The 13,172-nt window shown below is 36.5% G+C and overlaps 2 protein-coding genes across 3 annotated transcripts; one reads left to right on the plus strand and one right to left on the minus strand.

Annotated features, from left to right (window-relative positions):
• Positions 1-1,155: 1,155 nt before the first annotated feature.
• LOC110710575 (probable F-box protein At5g04010) lies at positions 1,156-2,279 on the minus strand. The gene has a single exon (XM_021888901.1). The coding sequence runs from the start codon at positions 2,152-2,154 to the stop codon at positions 1,363-1,365; it is 792 nt and encodes a 263-aa protein (XP_021744593.1). The 5' UTR covers positions 2,155-2,279; the 3' UTR covers positions 1,156-1,362.
• Positions 2,280-3,306: 1,027 nt separating this feature from the next.
• Positions 3,307-11,961, plus strand: LOC110710573. 2 transcript variants are annotated; one of them, XM_021888899.1, is made up of 14 exons: positions 3,307-3,925; positions 4,037-4,144; positions 4,242-4,283; positions 4,414-4,505; positions 5,259-5,356; positions 5,595-5,646; positions 5,951-6,043; positions 6,452-6,562; positions 6,921-7,212; positions 7,687-8,105; positions 8,403-8,512; positions 8,869-8,927; positions 9,044-9,231; positions 10,180-11,961. In XM_021888899.1, the coding sequence occupies exons 1-14, from the start codon at positions 3,868-3,870 to the stop codon at positions 10,366-10,368; spliced, it is 1,911 nt and encodes a 636-aa protein (XP_021744591.1). In that variant the 5' UTR covers positions 3,307-3,867; the 3' UTR covers positions 10,369-11,961. The 2 variants fall into 2 exon arrangements, with proteins under 2 accessions (XP_021744591.1, XP_021744592.1); XM_021888900.1 differs by lacking the exon at positions 4,242-4,283 and having other exon boundaries at positions 3,308-3,925.
• Positions 11,962-13,172: the final 1,211 nt, after the last annotated feature.

The following is a 13,172-nucleotide window of genomic DNA, read 5'->3' on the forward strand; positions in this document are numbered from 1 at the left end:
CGTATCAAACCGAACCGACATAATCCGAATCGTTTATAAACCGACCCGCTTATGACCCAAACCGAATTTAAACCGCAAAGAAATAAACCGAAACCAAACCGAGCCGTGACTAACCCAAACCGAACCAAACCGACCCGCCAGCTAAACTAAACCGTTTCAATCCGAACCGCTTCAAACCGAAACCGACTCAAACCGAGGTCATACCGAACCGCCAGACCGAAGTCCCACCCCTAGAGTCCATGCAAGGGATTTTAACATATTGTGCCAGTAAACCCCCATAATAATTTAAACAGTCTATAATAGTTATATTGATCAATAATAAGCCAATTGATATTGATTCGTCATAGTAAAGTTGAATTCACACTAAATTTTGAAAATAATATACATGCACGATTTACGGCTCGCCAACATGCCTCTTATGTCATGCATGGCTTGTGACGAACTTGTGCTAGATCAAGACATTTTCACACTCTCACTCTCTCTCTCTATCTATCTATCTATCTCTCTCTCTCTCTCTATATATATATATATTGAGGAGACAACCCAGGTGAAGCAGAAGCTGCAGCTTTAACCCTTGGGGACAAAAACAAGCTCCAAAGAGAAGTACTTCTCTTAGCCATTTTCTAGTTTCCCCTCCTTCAAAACGAAGCAAATGTATCAAGGAAGCGGAAAGAAGAAGTGTTAATCATAGCCAGCATTTTAAAACACATATAATACATTGTAAAACACATGACAGAAGGGAGAGAGCTACAAATTGAAAAAACATAAAATAAATCTAATGTTGAGGCTTATTTCTTCTGCCACATTTAATGGCCCACTCAACTTCAGAAGTAAACACATCAGGGCATCTTCTAAACTGCAACAAATTAAGAATTTATGGGGAGAGTGTGTTCTAGCCGCAACTCACATCATAAATTGACTTGCATTTTTGCTAATTGTCAATATATACACATGAAAATTTTGACAACATGACATGCATACGCATGAATGCATGATCCTCATGTTAAGTCTACTACACCAAAGAAAAAAAAAAGTCTAGCACATTACACATTTGCACATATAACCTATATAAAAGCAATCTACACTTATATCCTATATAAACAAACGTACCTTTTGGAGAGAAAAAAAAAAAAAAAAAAAAAAAAAAAAAAAAAAACCAACCTACAAAAGTAGAACATAAAAATACAAAACAAAAAAAATACTACACTATTGAGTACGTCTTGAACGATATATCTTGATTTCCTAATTACCAATTAGGAGATAAAATTTGTATACACCCTTTCTTTCAAAATTGCCCTAATAATTTCCTTATAAGTGAGATATTAAGGGACAGAGCGAGTACTTGATGACATCCGATCCTAATCAAACTTGAAGGAAGTGCTCCAAGTAAAATAGGACATCCTCAACACTAACATGTCTCCAATTAAGCACACTCATAACCCCAACACTCACCTTCTCAATCCTACTCATTCTATCACCACTACTCCTCCTGCTACTATCTTGACTATCCTTCAACCCGAATCGAATATCCGCCACGAGCCCGCTCGACATGGTGTTCGAGCAACACCCGGGCGACGGCAACTCCTTTGAAAAGAACCCGTCAACACCAGAAGCCAACTTCCCAACACTCTCCTCAGCTAACACAAACACCGCCTTCCATTCCTTCTCCGCCACCGTCCACGTCACCTTCGCCTCCTTCAACTCCTCCAAGCTCAACTCCCTCTCCTCCACCACCTCAACGTCGAACCTAAACAACCCGTGTGGGTCCCTCCGCATGTCGATGCATGGCTTGATCATATTCAACGATCCACCGGGGAGGTGGACCGCGATGACAAAGAGAAGGTGGTCGAGGGAGAGCCGAGGCTTACGAGGCTTCCATTGGCGGCAAAGGGCCGCGGTGTGGCCGAGAGCGTAGAGGCGGTGGCGAGGGAGCGAGGCGGCTACCGACCCGAGGGTGGTTGCAAGGGTGGGGAAGGTGGCCGTGCAAAGTGGGTCCCACAAGTGGTCGGAGGAGAAACACGTGGACCATGTTTTAGACACACACGTGGCAATGGCTAAGGTGTTTGGGTCTAAGTAATGAGAAACTAGGTTTAAGATTTCCCACGGAGGTGATGATAATAACATCACTTTATCATCATCATCATTTATTTGCATGATATTAATGGAAGAAATAATATATATGATCTTAAAATTTGGAATTTTATTATTTGGATTGATGATATTTTTGTGTTAGCTAGTATTGTTGTTATAAATATTAATGTGATGGTATATGTATGAAATTTGATATAAGATAAAGTTTGCCGTTTATATATATAAAGTTTGGAAAGGTTTTAATGAGATTACGTAATGGTGGTCGGTTTGTATGTGTCAAGCTGTGGAATGTTTGTGCATGAAATTGAGTTGCCACGTTTTCTTATTTGGAAAAGAGAATTTATATGCTAATTAAAGAATGTAATTTGGAAGTCTTGTGTTTTTCGTATGTTACAATAATAAGTACATGTGTTAAGATGAGTTATACTAACTAGATGTCAAATATGAAGTAGATACATTGTGTGCCTTGAAGATGAACAAAATGAGTGGTTTATGGATGCTAATTTATGCTAGCTAGCACTATTTTGAATCTTGTAGGTTGTTAGAATTCCAACTCAAATAATCTTAATATTCTACCGATAAACATGTCATTATTCGTTGATCATGTCTTAGTTTAGTTTCTAGGATCTTATTATTCTATCTCATTAACATTTTTAAATGGTAGGATCTTAATATGATTTTATATTATGATCTATCAATCTAGTAATCAAATATTGTAATTAGGGGTGTGCAGAAATGGACCTAGACTGGAAAACGACCGGGATCGGACCGGGTTGGTCTCCGGTCCTTACAAATTGGCGGTTCCGGGTTTCCGGTGCGGACTGAAAAGTGTATTTTTGTAGTTTTTTAGGTGAAAATGTTAAATTTTATGTTTAAATTTTAAAAAAAATAGGTACAAAACTTGTAATTTATAAATTCTATGTGCAAATAGGAAAACACGCAAACAAAAACAAGACGTTAAAAATTTATGTATCTATTAAGATACTAAATTGGAAAAAAAAAGAGAAAAGAATATAGCCGGTCCGGTCCAAAGCCAGACCGGATCGGAATAAACAGGTATAGACCGAAACCCGGACCAGTTAATTACGGTCCAATCCCGATCCCCAAAGAAAACAATTTCGGGTTCCGGTTCATTTTTGGTCCAGTTTTGGACCGATGCACAACTCTAATTGTAATGAATATTTACAAAACAAACCATTTTCAATTTTTCACACATCTATTTTAATAACATCTTAAATGTTTTCCACATATGTTGAGGCGGAACAAAGGATGTACTTTGTTTCTAAGACCCTAAACATGAGCAAGATTGCAATTTGATCTCACAAAAACATCTTGATTATTCTGACATCAGGGCGTTTTCTACATGGCTGGTAATACCGTGTGCTCAGCTAACACACACTAAAAACACTAACTTGGTAACCCATGACCGATCGAGTAACCCCGTAACTTGAGTATCATGTGACTGACCGAGTAACCCCTACCATACTAGCCACATATAAAACTTATTCGGATAAAGGTGTAAAATGAAATACTAGGAAAAAAAAAAAAAAAAAAAAGGAAATAGGTCCCAAATTCTACCCAAATTCCCAATTATTTGCATTTTCAATTTTCAAGCGATCCCATTAATCAGTCCATATAAAAGGCCCAAAAGCCCAAGCATTTTTTATTTTTTAATTTTTTTTTACCAAAAGCTTTGGCGCTAAATTATTATAAAAGACTTCCGCCATTACAAAACATTTCAACATTTTCAAAATAAACACTCTCAAAATTACTCTAATGGCGCGGAAGAAACCCTCTTCCTCAAGCTCCAACAATTTCACACCCATTTCAATTGGTAATCTCAAAAATTTCTACTAATTGCATTTTATTTCAATATTTTGAGAGTTATTTGTTCTTATCAATTTTATTTTCTTGATTTTTGTGGATTTTTTTGGTTTGATGTCAGGAAATTGCGAGGTTTTTGTTGATGGAGCCGATAAGAGTTTCAAATGTGAAACAAATCAGGATTCTGTGCTGATTTCTGCTTCAAAAAAGATCAAAATCAAAATTTCAGGTTAAAATTTTTATTTTATTTTATTTGTTTTTGAAAAATGTTATATTTCATGATTTTAATTGCTAATTTACGTTTGTTAATTAATACATAATTACAGTGGCGGAAGGTATAAACAAAAGCCAAAAATTAGATGAAAAGGGTAAATATAATTTTTTAAAAAATTATCTAAATCCATTTGTTAGGGTTTTATTTTTTGTGATATATTAGGTTATGCAATTATGAGGTAAATTTCTGAATTTGTTATTTGTTTGTTTTGTTGGGATGTTAAGAGAAAGAAGGAGAATCTACTTCATCTGTCGATTGTCAATTCTTGCTTATTAGTCCTAAAGATGCTGGTAGTCGTACCAAGTCTATGCTTCAGGTATAATCTTTGATTGTTTATTAAATGTGCTTCTAAAATTGTTTTTCATATGGAAACAAATTCATTTATACAAATTAATTTATGCCGTATAACCGTATTAGTACTAGAGAGTTCCATGTTTTGTAGTGATATTTAAGAAGTCAATTGATGGATATTGCTTAAGTATAAAGTATGGGGTTAGATGATTAAGAGTTAGTTTACTCAATGGTAGTGTTGTTTAAGCTCCAAAGATGATGTGGAAGACTTGAATAGAAGAGATGAACGTTTTTTATTCCCATCCGTTTGAAAGAATGTAATAGTCTAATGAAGATGAGGTGTAGCGGATAGAAGGCCTCGAGCCAAATACTTGAAAGAAGGGGTGGCTATGAGAGTAATTGAAGAAAATAATTGTGTTAAAATTGTTGTTTTGAGGTACCTAAATTATAAAGCCCTATAGTGTAAGGGTGCAAAGTGCATGGAAGAATCATAGTGAACTGTAGGAATGATGTAGTATTCAAAGGGGTGGCTATACACCAACTGTACTTTGTTGAAACATCAAGGTTCAAAGTTTCACAACACCTCTTAGGAGTCAGGACCACAGCAAACTTAAGCAGTACCAGAAGTAGTACTCGATAAATATTTTGATAACATTTCATTGACTATGATCTATGATACATTTTATTGCTATCAACCTTTATTTATTGTAACTTTAAATACTTACCTTGATTGAATAAAGGTTAATTGCACCTTTTCAATTCACTCTGTTGGGGACAGGACATCTTAAGTTTGTACACGAAAGAGCTGCCTTCCATGAACTATGCTGCTAACACTGGAAAGCAATCGTCATTCCTTGAAAGATGTGTTTCAAGCGGGTATGTTGTGTTTATTATCTCTCATTTTACTAATGGTGTCTTCATCTGTTGGCATCACCAAATTGTGCTCCTCTTGTGTATAACTAAGTAAAACCAGGACTTTTTTGGTTGAATAATATAGAAAGTCAAAGCATTACCAAACTGACTGCTAACATGCTAACCTATATAAGGAGGTTGGTGATGAGGGGACTTTGATTTTACTTCTGATGTTTGATTGAATTTTACTTGGCCTTTTCAGGAAGTTCTGCACCCTTGTTTTGAGTCAGAAGTGTTCTGAAGACTCGGACAAGGTAAATTACTCCAAACAGAACCTTGTGAATTTATTGCCATTCTTTCTCCACGATTTTGTTGGTCGTGAAATTTTCTTACCATAGGAAAAATTACAGTTTTGTACCATAGAGGCAACTTTTAAATTACGCATCTCTTTGACCAAACTCTTTATCAGATGATTATATAATTTATGCTTGAATAATGCCAGAAAAGTATTGCACTTACCAACTCCTTGCCTTCACGAGGCTATAAATTTATTTGGAAATGAAAAGGGTAGCTTGATAGAGTTTGTTATAAATCATTTTCTCCACTTTTGTTCTGCAGGTTATTGCAGCAATTACTTATCAAATTATCCCGACCGATACACAGTATGCTGAAATTCCACTAGCTGCCGTTAGTTCATCATGCCAGCACAAGGTTGTCATTTTCTTTTCTATGATACGTGACTGCTCATCCTTTTATGAAGTTTAGTGATATTGTACCTGAAAATAAAGTATATTGTTGCTTTCAAAGCTGATATTATATATAATATTTGAGACTTTGCTTCCCCTTGCGCCTTCTGGTGTATGAGTGTATCTAGTTGGTCTTCTGGACATTGCTACTTTGATTAATGATTAAAACGAGTAATAATAAAGATTATACGGATGTAAAGCTATGTGGAAAATCGTTAGTTTGAGAAAAAGAAAGAACAATAGATTCTTTCCAATTTTGAACTTTTGAACCAATCTTTTTCCTATATGTTGTTTCTGCTAGCAATTTAAAACTTTTGCTATCAATTTGATTTGTTCTACCAATCACTTTGCTTATTATTTATGGAACCTGTAGGGAGTTGGCCGACTCTTGTACACGGAATTAAGAAAGAGACTTCAGGATGTCGGCATATCCACTATTTTGTGCTGGGGAGACAAAGAATCAGAAGGATTTTGGCATAAACAGGTACTCTTAGTACTTCCTTCTCTTATGAATTACTCGTGGATGGTTGAAGACTTGAAGCTACTGATACATCCAATTTCTTGTTTGCTTATGTGACCTTGGTTTGTATACTAAAGGAATCTTTCGTTATGGATTTTGGATATTGATTATGTATTTATGCAGTACACCTTAAAGTGCAAATAGTAGTTCTTTCTGTTAGATTTTTGCACCTTAAAAGATTGAGAAACAGGAGATATTTATTCAGCATGCCATAAGATATCTTGTAGTATATATTCTCTCTCTATATATATCATAGTTGCTTCTATATTGATCTAAGGCAAACTAGTTGCACACCTGTTTGAACAATGTAATCTGTGTGCAGGGATTTGTATCAATAGCAGAGGTGAATACCAAAGGTAGAGTTCGTAAGCTTCCTATCAGAGCAGATATACGCCGGGCACTATGCTTTCCTGGTGGTTCAACACTCATGGTTACTCATCTAAGTGAGAATCTCCATGATATTGAGGTTTATTCGATAAAGTTGTGCTTGGACTCAGCCAAGAAGTCAACCTCAGCAACTGATGAGTTTTACAGCCTAGCGGGTACTGAGGTGGCTTTTGCTTCAGCATTAGGAAATGAGAATGGCCAAGAAAACCTACAGCTAGAGCCAAATGGTGAGTTTCAGAGACAAAAATTTCATGCTCCATTTTAGCATTATTTTTCCAATTTACAAGCCCCAGGATGCTGTTCTGCCTTTGAAAATCAGTATGCCTGCTCAACCTCCCTCCACGTGTGGGAAAATTTATATTCTGGCATTTCAGAATGCAGTTTTCAGTAGCTGTATGTATCCTGTGTCAAATAATCAATGCTTCTCTTTTTTCAGAGAAATAAAAAAACAACTAAAACCTTTCCCTGTTTTCTCTTCCTTATATCATGGCCAATTTGTAATTACTTTGGATTATGTGAAATGGAATGTTTGCAAGGAAAAACTTTGTATAAGCTGTAGTGTGATGCGTTAGGAATTTCTCTTGTGATGCAACTTTGTGGAAGTATCCAGTTGGGTGTTTAATTATCCTCACTTGGTAGGAATGTAGGATTGCTTTGTGATAACATGTATTACAATGTTTTTTTATTCATTGTTTCTTCAGAGAGCATATCAGTACAAAGCCACCAGCATTTGGTTACCCAGGAGAAAGTGGATGGTGATGCAGTAGATGAATCATTATCTGCCGCAGTGGTTGCCAAACAAATTTCTTCAACCTATAAACGGAATACAAAGAGGAGGGTTTGGGAAACTTCCTCTTCGTCATTGAACTCCAAAAGAGTAAAGGCTGCTCAAGTTTTAGATCAGTCATGTTCGGATTCTATTATGGTTTCAAACAAGCAAGGCAAAGATGATTTTCCTTCTGATGGGGCTTTCTTGGGATTAGAAGAAAATATGTTATCGATGAAGGACAAGACTGCAAATTCTTCAATGGCTTCTGACGGGTTTGAGGCAAGGGGAATGTACTTTAATATCATGTTAATGGATATTGCTGCTGGACCTAAAAAAGTTTATCTTACAAAGGTGTGTATAAGTTAATACTACGTATATGATTGTGGAGGATTACTAAGTCTCACTTTTGAAGCTCCTTTTGGGTTGGGTGTCCAAAAAGAAAAAAGAGCTAAAAATGGGTTTTGGCGGATGCTTTAAAATGCAAGTGTTGGAGGCAGTTTTGCACTTTCCTGTAACACTTGAATTGGTTGTTGAAATTTATGTCTGAATCTAGTTTTATTTTGAAACGTAAATTCTCTAATTCCTGCTTCTGGCTATGTTTCCTATTACGTTGAGTTTAGTTACACATTGATGTTATTATGGGTACAGATAGTAGAAGACCTTGGTGGAGCTATCACTGCAGATGGAAGCTCATGTACACATGTTCTTGTAGGAAAAGTCAGAAGAACGTTGAACTTCTGCACTGCTTTATGTTCTGGGTTAGCATTAATAACCAAGTTACTTTTGCTTATGACACTCCCTTTTTCCTTTATAATTTGTTTGTACTTATTATTTTGCAATGCCTCAACTGATGTTCCTGATCCTAAGCTTTATCATATGTATTAGTATAATATATCTATCATTTTCCCTATATTACCTTACTACTTCAGCATCTATGCACCAGTATTTATTTGTGAGATCAGTTTTTTCTAACACATCATCTACTGTCTTTTTTAATCTTTGTGTTTAATTAATGAGGGACAGTGGTTCCATTTGATTGTCTTGAGGATTTATCTTTTTTCTTTTAGATGTCACTATCATTAATTTGAGTCCTAAGCATTTAATCATTTGGCAGGGCTTGGATACTCTCACCAAATTGGCTAAAAGAATGTTCCAGGAAAGGCACATTTGTTGGTTAGTCTTCAAGATTATGTCATCCTTGAGAAACATGTTTATTTGTTCCTTCTGCGTAGAGCTTGCTCAGGCGTATATTTATATATCATTACTGAGCACTATTTGAACTTTTGCAGATGAATGTCCCTTCCTTCTCAAGGATGAGGATTACTTAATGAAGTACAGGGTTGATCTAGAAGAAGCTGTTCTTAGAGCCAGAAGAAATCCTCAAGGATTGCTCAAAGGATATACTATCTGCCTTACAACTCATGTTCATCCCCCTATTAACATGCTATCAGCTGTTGTCAAATCTGCTGGTGGTGATGTAAGTATTACTCCAATAAGTAGCGTGGTTGTCGTTTTAGCTCTCTTGAATTCAGATTTGCAGTTGCATCTATTTTCAATATGTTGAATTTGAGTATGAAGGTGAACACATCATTGATGTGGACAGTAACTAGGTGGTTTTCAAACATAAGTTATGCCTCAATTGAGTCAATTTGAATCAATCAAGGACTAATAGGAATTTTTTAATGACAAAATATGTGACCGGCACAAATCTTTTAAATTAATTCATTAGCTATTTAGCTATGGTAAGCCTATTGCTGCACTTCATCTATGGTAGAGAGAAGGGAGTCATTAAGCTGAGTTTTGATTCCAAATTCCTTGTCAAGTTCTCTTTTCATGTGCTACCATTCATTTGCAGAGAGAAGATGGTACCTAATCATTCGTATTGGTTCCATAACTCCTATCTTGAGTTATCTATTATCTTTTGTAAGTGCAGTAGACACGAGATCAAAGCAGTGGCAATTAAAGCTTAATAGTCTGTTCATAAGTCCTTAACTTTAGAAAATTCCTTAGTTGAAAGTTTTGGTTGATTCAGCTACCTGCTAATTTAATGTTCTAGGAAAGTTTGTGCTTTCAAGTGTCAAGACTCAAGAGTTTCAAGTTATATATAATCATCTTTTGCACTCTTCTCCTATTTATAGTCCTGGTGTGCAGTCTGTGCACCTTGTTCTCAGCATGAGAGTAAGCCCCCAAATACTGTCATTTTACTGGTTTACAGCATTAACTGACCTCCTTAAATGCTTTGTATTCTGCTGAACTCTTTTAATCTATTTTAACTCCCGGCTTGCATTATAAAAAAAAGCATTAACAGACCCAGATTGCCTAGCTCTAGTATTTCAGAAAGATTTGTCTGTTTCAATAGGGAAAACGGTTAGGAGGAATAATATCCCATGTTAACTAACTACTACTTTGATATACAAAAATCCAGGTACATGTTGGTTTTAGCAACAGAAGCGAAAAGTCAAGTACAATCTTTGTCGCAAGTGAAGAAGACATGGAAGAAGCACTGTTAGCTGTGAAGAATGGCCTTCGAACATTCAGTAGTGAGTGGTTTATGAACTGTATTATGAAGCAAGAACTTGATTTGGATGCTCCTCAGTTTGCAGAATCTCTTTGAGATCTATCAAGTTCTACTCTCCTATGCTTTTTTAGGACTGAAATAGTGAGTAGATGTAAATTTTTAACATAATAATGTATGTAATATTTAGTATTTATGGAGTGGGAGGAAGGAGGAGATTAAGTTAGCTACTGCAGGCTGAAATCTGTATCATTTTGCTGAAATTGTGGGGGATATAAAGGAATCAGCTTGAGTTTTATTATTCTCTGAGTCTATGACTTAATATTTATGTGTGTTTTACTTTAATATATATATATATATATATTTTTTTTTTATCATTATTATTTTGTTCCATTTTTTTTTTTCTTTTCTTTTGAAATTAGTAATTACTAGGTGATTAAGGTGAATAGAACAAAAAAAAAGGTGAATAGAAGAAGACCATATACATTGAGTTTTTTTTTTTTTTTCATCAAATAAAGCATTGATGTGGTCATCTTAGGATATTTTTATACCTTTTGGTTTGGCGAAAAATTCCCACATAAGTTTGAATTTGATAAACATATGTTGAAGATATTTTTCAATAATCGACCTATTTGTACACAAACTATAATCTTATAAATATTAGGAAAATTTGGATTTTGGTACCACGAAAATGGGGGTAATTGAATTTTAGTACCCATCTAAAATTTTATTTTAAATTAGTACCTCAAAAATGACTAAACTATAGATATCAGTACATCCGTTAGCATTCTGTCAACTTTGCCGTTAGTGAGTCCCATTATCTAATTATTTAATAATTTAATTTATTAAAAAAAAACATTTAATTAAAAAAAAAACTTAAAAAATAATTTTAAAAAAAAACTTAAAAAAAATAATAGTACCCCGCCACCCAGCCCTACCTCCTTGCACTGACGCCACCCCCCCACCAGCCCTGCCTCCCCGCAACGACGCCCCCCCTACCCACTTGATCTGAAAACCACCTAGGAAGCACGGAAACGGACTCGGACACGGACACGGACACGACACGGACACGGGAAAACGGCAATCCTGAAATAGGGGACACGGGTACGGCGTATAACAAGTCATATAATATATTAAAAAAACGAGAATTTGACAACTAATTCAATAAAACACTAAATAATTAGCCTCAAAACACACAATTTTAATTAAACAAGTAAATGAACTAAGTGTACGGACATAGTCTCATACATATCAAGAAACCATCAAACCAAATACACTAGTTTATATCAATGAAGATAGTCATGATTAACCATAACAAGTCCAACAAAACACATTATTCACATCACAGCAAAATTAGCAACAACAAGAACCACAGAAACTGAATTTTCTACTTATAGAACCACTAATCAAAACTAAAATTAGAAACTTCTCTCAAAGCATCAAAGTTTTCTTATATAATAAAACCAGATCAAAGAAGCTTAATAACACAATTATAAAGCCTCGTCATTCACGTTGGTAATACACTCTTTAATCAACCAAATATGAAGGAGATAAATGCTATCAAAGCTCCAAGTATAAAAGCAAACATAATTACACAAATCCCAGAACAATAGGAATCAAGACACAGTGAACATTGCATCTTCAAAACCCCAGGATCCACATGCTACATTTAATAAACACAAATGAAAAAAATAATCCAGAAGCAATATTCCACTGATCTCAAAGAAGATACATTTAAATAAAATTAATTAAATTAAAAAATCTAACTTTTCACAAATTTAGAAAGAAGTGTATGAGGTATTCTTGTGCACATGCTCACCAAACCCAGATTCCAAAAACTCAATTATTATTATTATACTATAAAATCCCTTACAAAATTTCTTCAATTTCAACCAAAATTTCTTTGATACCCACAAATTTCGTCCGAGACATCCAATTACCCTTCAGCTTCAACTTCTAAATTTCTAATTACATGATTCATGAAACTGAAATGCAGAAAATTAATTGAATTTTTAAAAAAAAAAAAAAACGTTGAGAACCATACCTGGGAGTCTGGGACAGCAAGTCAGCAACGACAATGAGAACGGTGGAGTGGTGGGTGGTGGCTGAGGACGAACAGCGGCAATTGAATGAGGCAGAGGCAGCGACGACAGTGACTGAGTGACACCAAGCGTGGAGCAACGACGACAGCTGACTGTGTTGATGCGAACGGTGGAGTGGTGGGTGGTGGGTGGAGCAACGACGACAGTGACTGAGTGATGACAATGGTGATGACTGATTTCGCGTGAGGCAGAGAGGAAGATGAGAAATTGAGAAGTGGAAATAGGCAGGGAGGCAGAGAGGCAAAGCAGAGAGCAAGACTTTAGGTTATTTCCCGTGTCATACCAAAACGGCCCGTGTCTAAGGGTGACACGGCCCGTGTCCAAAAATCAAAAACGTCAAAAATAAACCGGACACGGTTTTTGGAGTGTCCGAGACGTTTTGCCCCGTGTCCCACGCGTGTCCGTGTCCGACACGCGTGTCGACTCGGACACGCCTGAACTTACGAGTGTCCGTGCTTCGTTGAAAACCACCACATCGAAAACCCCCTCCCTTTCCCGTCGCCGATTTCCCTCCTCTTTCTCACTCTTGGCTGCCTCGACATCACCCCTTCCCCCTTTCCCCCAAATCAATTTTTAGGGTTTTAGGGTTAAATTTCTGGGTTGTGGGTGGTGGGTTTCGGGGTTCGTGGGTGGTAGGGTGGTGGGTTTCTGGGTTCGTGGGTTGAGGGTGGTGGGTTTAGGGGTTCGTGGGTGGTGGGGTTGTGGGTTTCGGGGGTTCGTGGGTGGTGGGGCCGGGTGTGGTGGGTTTCGGGGTTTGTGGGTGGTGGGTTTCTGGGTTCTTGGGTTCGTGGGTGGTGGGTT

This window comes from Chenopodium quinoa, unplaced genomic scaffold (assembly GCF_001683475.1).
Source record: "Chenopodium quinoa cultivar QQ74 unplaced genomic scaffold, ASM168347v1, whole genome shotgun sequence".
NCBI classification, from domain to species: Eukaryota; Viridiplantae; Streptophyta; class Magnoliopsida; order Caryophyllales; family Amaranthaceae; genus Chenopodium; species Chenopodium quinoa.

What these genes read in the sequence shown, in the direction of transcription:
- LOC110710573 (XM_021888899.1), top strand. Translation starts at nt 3,868, where the DNA reads ATGGCGCGGAAGAAACCCTCTTCCTCAAGCTCCAACAATTTCACACCC. An exon ending in GTACCAAGTCTATGCTTCAG is followed by an intron (nt 4,506 to 5,258) that starts GTATAATCTTTG and finishes TGTTGGGGACAG; the next exon opens with GACATCTTAAGTTTGTACAC. An exon ending in GTTCTGAAGACTCGGACAAG is followed by an intron (nt 5,647 to 5,950) that starts GTAAATTACTCC and finishes TTTGTTCTGCAG; the next exon opens with GTTATTGCAGCAATTACTTA.
- LOC110710575 (XM_021888901.1), bottom strand. Translation starts at nt 2,154, where the DNA reads ATGCAAATAAATGATGATGATGATAAAGTGATGTTATTATCATCACCT.